The sequence below is a fragment of the Lygodium microphyllum genome, chromosome 28 (genome assembly GCF_053477565.2).
Source record: "Lygodium microphyllum isolate KBCC chromosome 28, Lygodium_microphyllum_v1.1.10, whole genome shotgun sequence".
Taxonomy (NCBI): Eukaryota; Viridiplantae; Streptophyta; class Polypodiopsida; order Schizaeales; family Lygodiaceae; genus Lygodium; species Lygodium microphyllum.
The window spans coordinates 16,476,167-16,494,169 of NC_141162.1; the positions used below are offsets into that span (position 1 = coordinate 16,476,167).

The 18,003-nt window shown below is 44.7% G+C and overlaps 1 protein-coding gene across 1 annotated transcript in view; it reads left to right on the forward strand.

Moving 5' to 3' along the window:
• Nucleotides 1-18,003, forward strand: part of LOC148011201 (plant intracellular Ras-group-related LRR protein 6-like) — a 138,068-nt gene that overhangs the window by 68,956 nt on the left and 51,109 nt on the right. Inside the window, exons 9-13 of the mRNA XM_087670502.1 lie at nucleotides 2,767-2,827; nucleotides 3,045-3,123; nucleotides 3,211-3,301; nucleotides 3,401-3,461; nucleotides 3,544-3,611. Coding sequence (XP_087526628.1) covers nucleotides 2,767-2,827; nucleotides 3,045-3,123; nucleotides 3,211-3,301; nucleotides 3,401-3,461; nucleotides 3,544-3,611 — 360 coding nt within the window. The remainder of the gene's footprint in view (nucleotides 1-2,766; nucleotides 2,828-3,044; nucleotides 3,124-3,210; nucleotides 3,302-3,400; nucleotides 3,462-3,543; nucleotides 3,612-18,003) is intronic.

Consider the following 18,003-nt stretch of genomic DNA (forward strand, 5'->3'; position numbering starts at 1 on the left):
AGCCTCCACTAGTCGGCCAGGGAATATTCCAGGGAATATTCCCTTTACCATCGGGCCGGGGGCGCTGCCCCCGGACCCCCGCTAGGGGGGCCAGCGGCCCCCCTGGGACCCCCCAGCCAGGGGCCGCTTCCGCGGCCCCCGGACCCTACAATAGGGGCCCCTTTTAACTCCCTTACACCGCAACTCGATGCAATGCGCCTCGAGTTGCTACCAGCTTAACCACTCCGTCTAACCCAAAGATTAGACCCACAACAGTCACCTTTTTGCCATCCGGTCACATAGACCTCATCTGATATACAAGTCAGGACTCAACCAATGTCCGGGCTCACACTTGGCTTCTCCTCATAATGGGGGCCTTACAACTTTGAGCACCATGGATCATTGGTAGCACCTAATGAGGGTGGGGCATTGATCATATCTAACAGGGGACACTGCTGGTGTGCAGAGGAGGTAGGTGTGTGTGGCTCATTACCTCTTGTGGGAGGAGGGGGGGTGGGTCTAGGGGGGCTCACCTGACCTGGGTGCGGATCAGGGGGGGTGCTCGATAGGGGGGGTGATGGGGGTGAAGAGGATCGAGATACGGTGGGATGGCTGGAGATGCATGGTGGGTGTGGTGGGGGGGGTGGTGGCCCTAGCAAGGGGGGGCTGTGGGCCAAGGTTAGTGGGGGGGGAGTGGGGGCATGGGTGAGGGGCTTGTGGGAACTCAGGCAAGGCAGTCTGTGGCGCATGTGGAGAATGTGGGGGGTTGCGTTCCTGTCGGGTGGGGCGGATAGGGGGGGGTTGTGGAGTGCTGTGCCGAGAGGGGGCGGCTCGCCTGCCAACACCCTGCTGACGAGGTTGGGTCTGAGGAGCTGGCTACACCCCCCCTTGCCATCTCCCTCTCTATCGTCTCTGGACCCGTGTAAAACCGTCAGCGTCCACCTGTGGACCTGTGGGTGGAGCCGCCTTGGCTCCGAAACGCGTACAAACTGCTGCCTGATGCCCAAAGCTGTGGCAGTGCAGGCATTGCCCTGGTTGCCCAGTCACAATGACCTGTTGCCTAAAGGAGTGCCTGCCTGCCTCAATCTCTAGGAATTGTGGGATATTCTTGACCTCTTTCACTGCCACCCGTACCTTTGGGACCCTTGCAGCTGTCACTGCATCCGCAAACGATGTGGGAAGGACAGTGCCGAAGAGCCGCCCAAAGTCTTCCACCATTTGGCGATACTCAATTGCCAGGCCGGGGAAAAGAAGGGTGACCAGGTGCCGAAGAAACCTGTAGTGGAGTGCAAACGTCTCCACAGTAAAGCCACTGTACCAAAGGACCATGTATATGACCCCCTTTGTGGATGCATATGGTGAACTGGTGAGTAGCTTGCGAGCTGCGTCTGCTGAGCTGAGGCAGACCATGAAGATCCCTTGGCCCAATAGGACCGCCTCCATGATCTATGCTGTGCCGATGCGCAGCGTGGAGTGAAGCTAGTCCCGAAGCTGGGCCTTGGCTGGGGAATGTCCTACTACCTGACCATAAATTGCTGTTTCCATTAGCTCCAGCTCTTTAGCTTGGACGGCTAAGAGCTGCTCCTCAAAGAGTACTACGCGCAAGGTAATTGACTGGGGGGTATTCGGTGAGTGCGCCGGCGTCTGACCATAGGTTTCCATTGCGCATCCCTTCTGGGAGAACCTACCTATCGCACTGCTGTGCTACTGGATGGGGAGTTGCTGCAGGGGGAAGGAGCAACTGGAGGGGGAAGGGGGGATGTCGATGGTGAAGGGGGGGTTTCTGTTTTCGATGGCGGTGGTGTGGCAGCCTGATAGAGGGCCAGGCCTCCTGGATAGACAACATGCGGGGGGTTGGGGGGGAGGAAAAAGATAGGCCCGGGGGGGGGGGGGGGTGCCAGACAGGCGGGACAGGTGCGGGGGGGGGGGGGCAGGTAGGCGCAGGCGGAGGGGGCAGGGCGGGCGTGGGGGGCGCGCAGGGAACTGGCGAAGGGCCCTGGCAAAGGCGAGAAGGATGGGTGCAGGTGATGACGAGGAGAGTGGTTCCTGTCGATGGTGAGGGAGGGAGTCGCTGGCGATGGCACTGTACCGGCGGGGCACGACAAATAGACGGGACGGGGCGGGGCGGGGCACGACAATCAGACGGGCGGGGGCGCGACGAACAGGTGAGCGGGGGCACAGTGACGTGACAGGCAGGAGAGCTTTTTCGCGCGCGTTTTTAAACCTCAATAAAGTGAGAGCAATGCCAATTAAACCCCTTGTTTGCTTGCTTGAGGTTTATTCGGACATGATGGACCATATACCAAAATGTTAGCCAACTTCGTATTTCCTTAGGAGCCCAAATCTGTAAGTGGACCAGATTTTTGGTATTTATATGAAGTAGGGATGCCCAGATCTGTTCTGTGACCCTTCTTGATCTATGTAGAACATGATGGTTGCTAAATCATGGACCTTGCCAATGATTGGCTATTGAAATAACATCTCGAAATCCACATATCTTAATAGAAGCACTGGATGCTGACCAATCCACATGTCAGAAGATATTGTCTTCTGAAAGTGGATTTTTAAAGACTGAGGTAAAACTTCCTGGCTAGTCATATTCAGGTACTTGTATGAGAATGAATGTGACAAGATGATTTAGATTTTATAACTCTTTTAAGACATTGAATATTCACAGTTAAAGCCACACATATCAAATTAATCACTGATATGAACCTAAACTTCTGTAAACATTCACTTAAAATCTTGAGGAATGTTACCAGTGCTAACTCAACAATTTTTTGGCAGCAATATGCTCTATTCCCTCATCCATTGCAGGTTGCTCCTCCTTGGCTGAACTTTCACTTGGGTAGGTGAGAACTCAGGTCTAAGTTGGTTCTTTTTTTGTGAGGCATTCTTATTGTGTTTCAATATTTTACTTGAAATGTGATTCTTATGTAACTAGATCTTTTTCATCCGTGCCCTGTAATTGAAATGTCTCAAGCTTATCTCTGACCTTTTTCTCTGCCTTCTTTTTTTCCTGATTTCTTTTGTTTTTGTGGGGGGATGGTTGGATTATGTTTCAGGAATAATCAGCTTTCTTCTTTACCCAAAGAGCTCAGCTCATTGAAGAATTTGGGAACGTTAGATCTTCAGACAAATCAGGCAAAAAACTTTATTGGGTTAAGGTGTTGTATGTCATCCCAAAGGTCAAGTTATGTTCATGCTGACATCTAATTGATTGCTTTGTAGATAAAAGAATTCCCTGTAGAAGCCTGTTCGCTACGATTGTCAGTGTTGGATTTGTCCAACAACAATTTGGCAGGACTACCTGCTGAGCTTGGTGCCTTACTAACACGATATTACTTTTTGATTAAAGTCATCTGAATGTATCACTTCCTTCGTATTGGTTGTTCCTAAGTTTCATCCTTGTGCATGTTAGGAACCATGACAACGTTACGAAGGCTCTTGTTGTCTGGCAATCCTTTGCGGACTTTGAGAAGGTACCTTTGTAGCCTTAATGCTTTTCTCTTTTGTTTATTTTGTGTTTGAGATTAGCTGGAGTATAGCTTATTGTTTTCGCAGCTCATTGGTTATGGGACCTACTCCTGCCTTGCTGAAGCATCTTCGTAGTCGTTTACCTACAAATGAAGGTTTGTTTGCATTGAATGGCTTTACTGCTTGTCTCCTTTCCTTTGTTGTTGGTATGCTAGGCGGTTGGCTTGTTGGTGCTAAACATGACAGTTTTTGTTTGGAGGCTAGAAAGTTTTTTTTTGTGGGCGAAGAAGTTATATATATATGATGAAGTTTAAATTAATGCGTGGAAAAATAGATTTGGATTATAGGGGATTGAATGGTATCCATGAGTCCGTAAGAGATCGTTTATCTTGTGCTACCAAGATCTCAATGCTTGCTTCAGTCCATAAAGAGTTTTCCACAAGTGACATACATTGTTAGTTTGGTCAACGGAAGAAAAGGCGAGAGGCTACTCTAGATAGACTTCCTCCTCTAAATAACCATTTAGAAAGGCACTTTTGACGTCCATCTGATACATAAGTGACCCGTGGTGAGCGACAAGCACAACCAATAGATGAAATGATGTCAATCAAGCATTAGGTACGAATGTTTTCTCATAATCAATGTTGTGTGTTTGCCTGAAACCTTGCACTACAAGGTAAGCCTTGTATTTGTCTAAAGTACCATCAATCTTTGGGTTGGTCCTACAAATCCACTTGATCTTGATGTCTGGCTTGTGACGAGGATGATCCACCAATGTTCAAGTCCCATTTTGATCAATACTATCCAGTTCCTTCTCCATCGCCTCACGCTATAGAGCGTCCTAGAGAGCCTTCGGTCAATTGCTGGGCTTAAAATGTGCAATGTAATCAGCTATAAGCAGTGATGCATATGAAGCTTGAGGGGTGACCTGAGTAGATCTTCTAGGGCCCTTTGAAGTGGAATCTAGTGGAAGGATCTCCAAATCCCGTATGGTTTGTTGGTGCCAGCAGTGAGGTAGTGGATCTTGCAGAGGAGGCTTGGGAGCGGAAGTATCTATAGAAAGGTCAGGAGCGGGCAGTAGACTCGGCTCCGTAGGCACGATCTCAAATGATGTGAGTGGAGGTGAGGACGAAGAGTCTAGTGCAGAAGACTATACGATGTCCCTCTCATCAAAGACGACATCTCTCCTAAAACGATTATCTTGTTTATTTGAGGATCGAACGAAGGATAGGCTTTCGCTTTGGAAGAATAGCTGACAAAGATCAAGAGATCTGCTCGAGGGTGAGCTTTTCTATGTTGTTGTCAGGAGTGTGCGTATAAGCATGACTACCAAAAACTCTGAAGTGAGAAATAATAGGTCGAGAGTCAAAAAAGTGCCTCATATAGAGTCTTTTTAGGGATTGCTACAATCGGACATTGGTTGAGGATTTACACTGAAGTATTAACAATCTTGACCCAAAGGCGCTTAGGAAGCTCTGTTGCAAAGAACATAGAGTGTGCCATATTTAGGACTGGCCGATTTCTATACTGTTCAACTCCATTCTATGTGAAGAAATTGGTAGAGGAGAGTTGGCATGCAATGCCCTGCTGTAGAAAGTCAGAGAACTCGTGTGAGGTAAACTCACCATCAGAATCACTCCTCGCAGTATCCATATGACGACCATTTTGGTTATGAACTAGTAGTACCCAAGCACTGAAATAAGTGAAAGCATGTGACTTGTGCTTTAGGAAGTACAACCACATGTATCTAGAGCCATCATTCACTATGGGAAAGAAGTACAGTGTTCCATTTAAGACGGCAGTAGATGTGGGATCAGAAAGATCTACATGAATGAGCCTAAGGGGTTCCGCAGCACGAGTGATAGACTATTGAGAAAAGGGTGTATGATGTTGCTTACCTAGCTAACATGCTTTATAGACCTCCCGAGATAGTGTTAGGTGTGGAGGGCCCTTAACTATCCCCTGACGTGGCAACTCATAAAGAGAGTCGTAGCCAAGATATCGTAAGCGAAAATGCCAAAGATGCTTAGAGTGTGTGGGCTCTTGGGTAGTGGCCAAAGCCTGGAAGTGATGGAACTTTGAATCATCAGCAGTCGGCTTGGTAAGAAAATGTGTCATGTGATAAAGGCCATTAGGTTGTGCCTTGCTGCGAGCAATTACTAAACCAGTCTGAGAGTCCAGGACCTCAACTATGGTCACTATGAAGAAAATTGGTTACCCCAACTGGCAAATCTGCTGAATAGACAAGCTCACTCCAAGATGGGGGACATGATAGACATCATCCAATGAACCAAGATTAGAACCCAGATCTGGGAAAACTGATGCAACCTTGGGCTTGAATCTTGACTGAGGAGTTGTTTCCTATGCGAACATTCCCGATTGCAAGGGCTCAGAAAATGAAAATGTCTGCTCTAGGAGTCATGTGATGGGTAGCTTCACTGTCCACAAGCCAAATAGGTGCTAAAGTGGTTGGTTCTTATGAGTGGGCCTTTGCAAACACATCATGAGGAGGCAATTCACAGATGTGACAAGTGGGCCTTTGCAAACATATCATAAGGAGGCAACTCACAGATGTGAACGAGACTTGCATTCGATGTCTCTAAGGAGATGATGTGGGCCTTTGCAGGCTAGTCAGATAAACCCTTTGGAGTTAAGTAGCTCGCCGACTGTGATGATTGACGGAGAAAGTGTGGGTTTGGCCTTGCCACTGCCCTTGCTGAGGGTTGCCATCTCCGTGCTTCTCCTAGTGGGTTTTGCCCAATTGGGATGTGGGGTATAGTATCCGAAAACAACGTTTCAAAGCTGCAGAAATAAGATGGCGGTTTCAGCCTGAAATGGGAATGGGGAAATGTCGTTTTGGGATCCTGTAGGAAATGGGCAGTGGGTTATGTAGAGGAAAAATGGGTTACGGGCCTCATTTTGCATTTTCGCCTTCAGACTCCTGCACTCCAATTCTCTACCTCTTGCAGCTTGCTCTCCCTTGCCATTGTGCTATCTATTTTAAGCTGAAGAATCCTTCCAAAAAACAATATCCCAATTTAATAGTTAGCGAAGTAGAAAGTGCATCTTCCTCCTCCTCCTCGTCACTTCTTTTCTTCTTGTTCTTCTTTCCTCTTTCTAAGTTCTTCTTCTTCCAAGGCTCTTCTTTCCTTCTTCTTCTTCCATCCACGTCTCTTCCATCCTTCTTCTTCTTGATTCTTTTTACAAGTAGCAGCAGCAGCAGCAGTCGTCGTCATCGTCGTCGTCGTCGTCGTCCTCTTCTTTTTTCAATCTTCTTTTAAGTTCTTATTACTTATTCTCTTTCCAAATTCCAATTTTCCATTACCTAATCATGGTGTGACTGAGGATCTCACCTCAACAAATCCCACGAGATAGCACCACTGAACACATGATAAAATATTTTTTATCACTCACTCCTCACTAAGACTTCAACTCAATACTTAAGCATCTTAAACCTTCAAGCTCAGATTTTATCATTTTTAGAGGGAATCTGACATTGAAACAACCATGGCTGAGACTCTGACAACACGAGCTTTCAGACTCACACAAATCCTATTTTTTCGGGATAGCAACCCCACGCAGCAAACTGCCTCACAAAGCATGGTTGCTTCAATCAGTGTAAAACCAGTTGTAGATCCTTTTTGTTGTTCTTTTCTTAGAGTACACATAAATACAATCCAAATACATAGGTAACCAAAAACTTTATACGGTAAATTTTCATGCCAATTCAATGGCTATAAGCATTTCACTTTTGTAGACATTCCATTACTGCATCAAAACAAAGTTTACACTGATATAACAATGGAAAATCATGATGACTTTCATGGGAAACCAAGTTGGTGACGTAGATGTTGCTGAATTTACCTGTTTCCTCATAGAGCACAGAAATTGCCTCATAGAGCACTACACAGAATAGTTCATAACTTTCTAACCAGATCTCAGATCGCCGAGCTTCAAAAAGAAAAGTTGTAGCTCTCTTTCCAATCTATAACTCTCCAGAACAACTCAAAGCCGAATTCTTTGATCTACTGTCCTGAAACAGCTTTGCACAGCCTGCAGTCGTAAATTTCTGCATGCTCTATACAGTAAAACACAATTTCTTTGCTCCAAAAGCACCAAGTTGCAATTGGAAAGACACTTTCTTTGATTTCAGATTGTCATTACAGCATACCAGCAGATACATCTCAGCATATCTTGCATTGATGAAGAGTTGCGGGGAGCTTCGAACTTTATAAACTCTGATTGATCATTTTCTTGGCTGCAAATCCTTCCGGATTTCCACTAACTCAAGTCCATGCATTCAACATCTGTCCATAATACATATTCTCTGCCACATACCCAGTTTCAGAAGTAGAGATCCTTTACTTTCATTCTTTTGTGCTGGCGGGAAGCCTCATGCAAGCAACTAACAAATGTCACTCTCAACACGACAAAGAACAACCGTCTGCTGTCTCTCAGAACAGATCTGCATATTCTCTGTCCCACGTAGCAGTAGAAGAAAACAAGACAAAAAGAAGACTCTTATTACCATCGTCTGAAAAATGAGAACTCACATCAGTCCATTGACTTCAACAGCCCTTCGATCATGCTTCACGACTTTGATAACTTGAACTTCACAGCCTCTTTCTTCTAAGAATTGGTTCTTCTTCTTCTGACTTCAGATTTCTCCCTTCTCTTCAGGCTGCAATTTTTTTTTTTTCTCTCTCTCTCTCTTTGATTGTATTGTGTCGACCCCTCTTCCCCTCTCTTTCTTTTTTCTTCTAAAAACTCCTTACGTTTTTACTTATTTTTTCTATTTTTCCAAGCTGCCCCTTGCTTCCCCTTAGTTACTAGATGGCAAACATGCCCCTTGCCACGTACAATTCCACTTGGGGACTCAAAATTAGAAGTGAGAACACATTTCCTTCTCTTCTTGCTTGAGGCGCGTATCTCAAAATTGAAATATCACAATCACGTGTCGAACATGCATGATACCACTTGGGATTTTCATTTATCAACCCGACTCCCGCAACGGGTAAGTGTTAGAAAGACAAAAAAATGATATTTGTATGTGGTATCCCACTTGACTCCATGTAGCATCATATCCCAATCACTTATTTTTACCTACCAACGTCCATAGTTACATGAAACGTTGTTTCTGGCATTTTAGAAACGCTATAGCGTTTCTAGAAACGGAAATGCACAAGAAATGACGTTTTTGCAGACTGTGATTTGGGGCAAAACTTTGGCTCGAACGTGAGCACCCCCAGACTGCCACATTCCAGTCGACTTTTCACCTGCCTACGTTTCTTCTCTCCACTCTGTCGGACCTGCACTTTTGTCGACTGAGGACTCCAGAACCATGTACACACACACACACACACACACACACACACACACACACGTTCTCTCTCTCTTTCTCATCTCGAATCTTCTATCTCAAATTTCTGTGTGGTTGTAGGTTGTAGCCTGTGAATCGTGATTCTGATTCGTGAAGCTGTGACCATCTCACGCTATAGCGTGGGCCCTGCACTCATCATGGTGAAGGATGTTGTATGGGATCATGTGACGATTCTCACCGAGTATAGAGGCGGTGGTGGTTCCAAGCGATGGAGATGTAATTATTGTGGCATTGAAAGAGGAGGGGCAGTCACAAGGATCAAAGATCATCTTGCACATGTGGCAAATAAAGACATAGGCCAGTGCCCAAATGTACCCACAGACATGAAGGCTTCTCTTTAAGCGTGGAAGCTCAGTCGGTTAGGCAATCAAAGTGCATCAATTATAGGGAAAAGGGGAGTAGATGTAGCTTCTGCAACAACAGGGCCTCCAGGTGTATTTTTTTTTCATGATTCATGAATATGATCCAGCGTCCAGGTGTTTTTGTGATTCATGTTTATCTATTATCATGTTACATGTAAATTGTAATGATCTAATCTTTAAAGTGTGATCTATGAATATCTTTGGAGTGTGCTTGGCACTTGCCAATTCAAAGTTTAAGTATATTGTATGAATCCTGATATATCTTTCGATTTTAGAAATTGGTGCAGGCTATAGGTAACAGGCTATAGAAGTTAGGATTTAGGACCTTCGACCTAGTATGATAGGATCAAATTTCAATGTCAATAATCAATCGGGTGTATGCCAAGTATTTCTCGATCAAGTGACAAGTGTGACTTATTGTCATCTGTTATCTATATTATATATTAAATCGGAGTTACATATTTGCTTGTATTCCTGTTTCCCCGTTTTGTCGTTTCTTCATGGAGATGAAACTCCGTTTCTACCGTTTTTCCACCGTTTTCGTTTCGCCGTTTCTGAAACTCCAACTAACTATGCGAATCAAGGGATATGAGGGCTGCGGTGGATCATAGAAAAGGTGATTCAAGATATGTGGATTGGAGAAATTATGGAGTGTAATAAGCACGTGAAAGACCACTTGGCGTGCGTTTTCAAATTGGGAGGACATGCGACAATTCATCGTGGATATAGGAGTCCAAAATGTGGTGCAAGCGGTGACAGATAATGAAGCAATTGTGTGTCTATGAGACATGTGCTTGAGGAGGAGTTTCCTAGCATAGTATAGACTCCATGTGCATTCCATTGCCTTGACTTGCTTGTTGAAGATGTTGGATAAATATCTTGGGTGGATGACATTTTCAAGGCAACAACAAGCATAGTAAGATTTGTGAAGAAAAGACGATCCGTCACAAGCATGTTTCGAACTGATAGTACACTTGAGCTATTTAAGCCGTCCGTGACAAGATTTGCTTATATGTTTATTGTATGGAAGAAGTTGATACAGCTCCGTTCAAATTTGATTCGGAACATTGCATGCTAGGAGTGACTCACATGGAGTGAGAGAGAGTTTCAAAAGTCTCTTGCTTTTAGTTGCAATATTTTAAATGACAGTTAGTGGGTTGAGGCAGAGGCATTGGTGAAAAGTCTCACTTCTATTTACACTATATTGTATATCATTGATATGAAGGGGAGTACTTTGGCCGTTCTATATGAGTACGTGGATTAAATTAGCAAGGCCTTGATTTGCAACAAGTTTTTACTTCAAGAGAAATAAGTTAATGTAACAGCTAGGCTTCGAGAGATACAACTTTAGCTTGTCTCTTGGTGGGAGGAATACAACAATTGTGCTCCTACTTTGGTATGTGACTAGTGACTTTTATGTTTTGAATCTTGATAATCTAATGCATTATGCAACCTAGGTAATAGGTTACAAGTTCTATAGTCTATTGTCCACTTAAATGTTGATTTTGGGGATTGTCTATTAGCAATTGCTAATTATCTAACCTCAATCTCTTAAATTTAAATAGAAATGCATTGCCATTTATATCCTCTTGCAAGATTGTAGTTCAGGGCATGCTAAGAGGAACTAGAGCACATTGGCCAGAGCAACAAGCTCACAACTATCCAGTTGTAGTATTTAGTATATTGCCATTGCAATCTCTAGCTTCTTGAGAGCACCGCTCTGTTTCCTGAGCCTTCATAGGTAAATTGGTAATGAATAGTATTTTTTATAATTAACTTTTTAACCTTGACACTTGACATTGCTTGGAAGTTAGATTGTAAATTGTGATATGTATGAACATTGAACATGTTGAATCTTCTCTAATATCTTTGTCTTGTTCACCTTTATAGGTGAATGTTGATAAGATTGATATAGAGAAGGTGCAGGACATTCTAGAGATACCATAGGAGGAGCGAGATGTCTACTCCATGCTCTATGAGGAGCTATCGGCATCGGCATATGAGACTCATGCACAGAGGAGGGCTAGAGCTAGTAGAGTGAGGGCCACACGTGGTCGTGCATGATAGGTAAGTTAGAGCTAGAGTCGAAGGTTGAGCTTGAGATAATAATATGACATGAAGACTCAAGTTTTGCATGAAATTTGGGTATGTATTGTTGTAGGTATTTATATATTTACATACCCACGTATGAAGAAAACTGCTAGGGTTTGCACCGAGGAAACATAGAGTGTAAGATCATGACAGAAACATAAAGAGACAGACACAGACATAGAAAGCAAAACTCAAATACTAAACGCAAAACTCAAAACTCAAGCACAGAAACTCAAACACAAATAGAAGAAGAAAAAGAAGAACGCAACTTGAAGTGAATGAATACTGTAAATGAATGTAAGAGTATTTAGATACTCAAGGGCAGAGGAGCTTGTTAGAGAATGACGTCCATTGGAGATGGATCCCAAATTTGTGACCACCAGTCGGAGTGTAGGATGGAGAGGATGCAGCAAATGCATGTTTCAGGAAGACATGAAGCATTAAACGCAAGCTAGATAGATGATGAAGAGGGTTAGCAGCTGTCGCCTGTTGTGGAGAAGCTGTCGCTTGATAGCGGAAGCTGTCGCTTGATGATGGAGATGCACTACGAGTTGTTGCCTACACACTGGAGGAGCAAATGCAGTAGCAGAAGGTGTGGCAACAGTCTCTGGGGCTATACAACTACGTGTGTGTGGATTGATGGCTTAAATCTGCACTCAAGGGTATGAAACTTGCACAGATAGAATGAGGCTGAATGGGGGCAGTCTGTCTATTTATAGATATTGAAAGATATCCCTAAGAATTAGGGTTTTTGGGGGACCACTGAAACTCTCTCGAACCGCTCCTCTTTACTTATCCCAAGGTGTTCCATCCCAAGGCAGCCAGGGCATTGGACAAAGGATACACGTCGGTTGCCCAGTAGCCTACCAAGACTACATAGTCGATGGTTATCTTACGAAGGGAGTCCAAGTAGTCACCCCAGAGAGGATATGGCACCGGACAAAGGGTATACATCGGCTACCTAGTAGCCTACCAAGCCCCACAAAAGCGGATGGAACCATATTGAACTTTTTTTTTGTTTTAAGTGAGAGTTAAATTTTATGGGATGCGACCGATTGAGTAAAAGTGACCAAGAAGACGGGAGTAGGGAGGTGTTACATTAATAAATGTAACATATGGGGAGACAAGTGCGAGGGATGACCATCCAGGGGACTTTGGGCGCCCGTACGGGGTTAAGGGGAGCTTAGGAAGTAAGTGAGTAATACTAAAATAGTAGAACTCACCAGGTAATGATAGCTGGTAGATGGGTCACGAGGGGGTGGCACTGGAAGAACTTCCTAAGCGTGGTCGAGAGGAGAGAGAAAGGTCTCTCGAGCTTGTTTGCTCGGAATAGAGCTGTTCATTAGCAAAAGACAGATCTGATAAAACGATTTACTTACTCAGAGTTATCTAATACTAGTATCAGAGCTGTCGGGCCATGTCCTGTCGAAAGGGGTTTTGTCCCCATCTTCACCCGTTTCGAAATTTCTGTGTTGGCGTGAACGGGTCCCGTCTTCAGATGCTTTTGTATTGGCGTGTGGAAGCATCTGACGCTTCCGTGCTGGCAACGGCTTGCAGGGTTGGCATGGACGGCAGGATTTGAACCTGCGCGGGCAGAGTCCACTTGATCACTTCCGTGTTGGTGTCGCCTGAGAGATCACTTCCGTGTTGGCGTCACGGGTAAAGCCCATGTACTTAGCGAGTACGGTGAGACAGTGCAAGTCGGGCAAAGTCCATTGAGACAGTGCAAGTCGGCAAAATCCTGTTTTCAGTTACAACGTGGTCACAGATAGTTTCCACGTGACCTGGCCGGGGGGGAGGGGGGGGTGTTTAATCACATCCTTACCCAACGTTCTTGCCTGACAGGCTTTATTCTCGCGTAATCTGCACACAATTAGTGCAGATTTGAGAAAAGCTTCACTGTTCTTTGTGCCCCTCTGTAATCAGGGAAGTACCTTTTCTTTGTACGCAAATTTCTTATATTTGCTTTTTAAATTCGAGTGTATTAATGGAGGGGAAAGAGAAAGAGGGGGTAACCAAAGGCTCTAGTTCTGGGGACCACCCTATGGTGGATCCCCATGAAACGGAAATACAAAAAGAATAATGGGAAAAAAATTTTGCTACACGAGAGCAATTTGATGATCTAACTGCTCGTGTGTAAGCAAAGGGGGTTCAAATGGAGTTACAAACTCAAGCACTCATTGAAATAAAATCCCAATTAGCCTTATTATTAGAAAAGGATAAAGGTAAGGTAGAGACCTCAGATATTCCATCTTCATCGAAAGATCTAGATGTGACTATGCGAGACTCTAGGGAACCCCATCAAAACCTGAGGGATAACCTAGTGTTAAAAGATATGAAACCCCCTCAGTTTCATGGGGAGGAAAAAGACAGAAATAAAGATACTGTCTTTAATTTTCTCCAAAAATGGAAAGATTTGCACAAATTAAAGAATACTCCACCACATCTCCAAGCGTTGGAGGCCAGTCTAACCTTGGGGCTGAAAGCATATAAATGGTGGAGAACTTTAAAGGAGGCAAATAAAATACCTGAATCTTGGGCTCAATTTGAATCACTCTTTTTGAAAGAATTCCTTCTTGAAAATGAAATGGAAAGAAATTGGGAAGATTGGGATTTTGTCAGACAAAAGGGAAGACCTTTGCTGACATATCTCGAGGAGTATCGTCAGATAATCCTTAAATTGGAAGGAATAGATGAATTTCAAAAGACAAGAGGCTTCATAAGGGGACTAGTTAAGGCTTGTAAAAAGGAAGTTAAAAGGAGTTCTCCTAAGACGCTTGAAGAGGCAATTAAATTTGCATTAATCAATGAAGATAATACCCGTCCAGGTGCACTCACTAGTCTCATGGATACGGAGCCTAAGACTAGGGAATTTGAAGCCTCAAAATTTGTAGGCAAATCTAAAAGTAAAATGCCATTGCTTAAGGGTAAGAAACAACCCTTGGAAAAGAAACAATATGTAAGGCCAAAGTTAAGTCAAAGACTTTGATAAGGCCAAAAAAGAAAGGCTGTGTTTCAACTGCCTATATATTGGGCAGCTTCTTGAGAAGTTTGGCTTACAGGATTGCAAGCCAGTTTATATCCCCATGAAACCTGGACTGAAACTGTCATTACATGATGATAGTGATTTGTTTGATATACATACATATGCTCCTGCAGTTGGATGTCTTATCTACCTATGCAACACTAGGCCGGACATACAGTTTGCAGTTTCAGCTTTGAGCAGGTATATGCATCATCCATGTATGTCACATTGGCAAGCTGTCAAGCGTGTTTTTCGTTACTTGCAGGATACTCTATCTCTTGGGTTGCTTTATGCCAAGGGGGGACCACTGCAGTTACATGCTTACAATGATTCTGATTGGGCTGGTGATTATGATACACGTCACTCCACTAGTGGCAATTGTTTCTTTCTTGGCTCTTCTTGCATTTCTTGGCTTAGCAAGAAACAATCCACTGTTGCCACATCGTCATGTGAAGCTGAATACAAGGCAGCTTTCACTACGACAGTTGAATGCGTATGGCTTAGACGCTTGCTAGCTGATCTGGATGTATCTGTTACGGAGCCTACTCCTTTGTTCACTGACAGTCAGAGTGCCATTGCAGTGGCATGGAACCCAGTGTTTCATGCCCGCACGAAACACATTGAGATCCATTATCACTTTGTCAGAGAGAGGCTACATGCAGGTGATATCAGCCTTGTCTATTATCCTACCACCAGTAATGTGGCAGACATCTTCACCAAAGCTCTTCCTCGTGACAAATTTGAAGCATTTCGCGATGCTTTAAATTTGATATCCTTTGGTGGCGGATGATCCTTGTACTCTTGATTACTCTTCACTCCAGGGGGGTTTGTTGGGTATTTGACTCACGCCTCACTTATGCCTACGCTCATATGGGAGTGTCGGTGATCAGTAGGACACTGGGGCACTTTTTACTCTCGGTAGGAGAGGTTTTTTCCCCCAGACTTAGTCTTATTTTCGTATGTGCTTATGTGCTTATGTTACACACTTATGGGCACTTACCGTGTGCCGGGTGTGAACACCCCCTACAACCCTAAGGTTTAAGGGTTGTACTTTGAACTTTCAGGTTACACTCTTTCAGTCAATTGGATTGGGTGTCGTGCTTCACTCTGTCTCTCTCACTCTCACACTGTCTACTGCACTCTCAGTTGCATTTCGATCCTATCACCATCTTTACAGACATGGTAGCACATGAGTAGCCCATGGTGGAGGTGGGATGGGAACATGTGGAGCAGAAGATGGAAATCCGTGCATAGATGTAACCCAAGGTAAGTGGGATGATGTACCATAAGCCGAGGATGGAATCCCTTGCATTTGAGTGGTCATATGAGAGGTAAATCTGGGGGTAGTGAGGGAGATGCCCATCACAGCCGTCCCAGGTGCTATGGGTGTGCTCATTTGCTGAAAGGTGAGAGGCATTGTCTTAAAGGGTGGCATTCCCCCTAATGAAGTACTATGGTGCAAAGAGGTAGAGAATGGGATAGAGAAGGACAAGGTGCTAGGAGCGGAGATGGAAGATCCAACCCCTAGTGTGTGTGAAGCGGATGTAGAGGTAGAAGAGGGTGGGATGGGAGGGAAGTGAGAAGTGCGTGTTACATGCTCAAATGAAACAGAAGCTATAGATGTAGATGAATTCCATTTGCTTCGTGAGCCTTGTCTATTAAAGTTCACGTACGCAAAGCCATCCAGATCCTGCATCTCAAAAGATAAAACATGCAAGGGTTTTGATTCATTCAACTCAAAAGGGTTGTACGAACCTGACATTGGACCTGGCTGAAATGATGAAGATGGATCGCCAGACTCTCCAAATGCAGTATGTCCTCCATGATCGGAGAGGTGGCCAGCCTCACTAACCGGTCTGAATGTAGTAGCAAAGCTTGTAGGAGGGGTGTAAACATTACGGTACTTGTTGTGATAGTACTCCTTAAAGTCCTCCTCTATCATGTTAGTGAAATTTGGAATAGAAGTAGAAAAAGAAGGTGAAGGTGAAAGTGGAGCGTCGTCCTCCTCACCAAGTCCATAATGCCGTCTTAGGGCCTCCAGTGATGGAGAAGCCTGATAGGACATCATAGGAACTGCAGAAGGTGTCTGGGACATTGTGATTTGGTTACGAGTCGTATTGTGTGCCTTGCACAAAGACTAGCTCTCCACAATATCCACAAGATATTCTTTACAAGAGCACCGGCTCTGATAGCGTGTGAAGAAAACTGCTAGGGTTTGCCCTGAGGAAACATAGAGTGCACGATAACAATAGAAACACAAAGAGATAAACACAGACATAGAAAGCAAAGCTCAAGTCCTAAATGCAAAACTCAAAACTCAAACACAAACAGAAGAAGGAAAAGAAGAAAACAACTCTGAAGTGAATGAATATTACAAATAAATGTAGTATACAGATCCTCAAGGGCAGAGTAGTGTGTCAGAGAGTGATGTCCACCGGAGACGGATCCCAAATCTGTGACTACCAGTCGGAGTATAGGATCGGGTAGATGCAACAAAACCAGGTCTCAGGCGGATTTGGAGCACCAAACGCAAGCTGGACAGATGAGGAAGAGGGCTGACAGCTGTCGCCTGATATGGAGAAGCTGTTGCCTGATAGAAGAAGATGTCATTTGATGATGGAGATGGGCTGCCAGCTGTTGCCTACACACTGGAGGAGGAAACGCAACAATAGAAGGTGTGACAGCAGTCTCTGGGACTTTACAGCCACGTATGTGTTACATTTACGATATAATACTTTGGGGAATAAGTGCGAGAGAAGACCGTCCGGGGGCCTTGGGCACCTGAATGGGGTCAAGGGGAGCCTAGGAAGTGAGTGAGTGCAAAAATAGTATAACTCACCTTAAGGAGACGGCTGGTGGGAGAGACACGAGGAGTGAGAAGTCGAGCCAGCACTTCCTAGACGTGCCTGGGAGGAGAAACAGAGAATAGTCTCTTGTGCTTTTATGACTGATAACAGAAGCGGGCACTTGGCAGAAATCTCTCGCATCAAACATTGACGGCACCTAATACTGGTATCAGAGCGGGTCACGTCAGTCGTCACCTGATAGACGTTCCCGTGTTGGCGGGCTTTTTCGGAAAGAGCCGTCAGGTCTCGTCTTAGACGTTTCCGTGTTGGCGGATGCTTTCGTGTTAGCGACAGCTGCAGGATTGGTGGTGGTTATCATGCTAGTCTCACACACTAGAGGTCTCCAGCTCGTGTCTGGATTTGAACTTGCGTGGGTGTTGCCTGACAGATTACTTGCGTGTTGGCATCACGGGCAGAGTTCATGTACTTGGTGTGGACGGGAGGATGGTGCAAGTCAGGCGAAGTCCCATTTTAATTACAATTGTGGTCATAGCTTGTTCACACGAGACCTGGGGGGGTGTTTAATCCCCTTCTTATCTTGTGTTCTTGCCCGACATGCCTTATTCCCACGCGACCTACACAGATTGGAGGAAAGTCGAACTGTTCCTTACGTTTTTTGCTATCACTAAGCTGTAAAGGCCATCGACATCTGCCCTATTATTGTAATCAGGAAAGTACCTCATCTTGTATGCAAATTTCTTATATTTGCTTTCTAAATCCAGTGTATTAATGGAGGGGAAAGAGAAAGAGGGGGTAACCAAAGGCTCTAGTTCCGGGGACCGTTCTATGGTGGACCCCATGAAACGAAAATTCAAGAAGAACAATGGGAAGAATTTTTTGCTA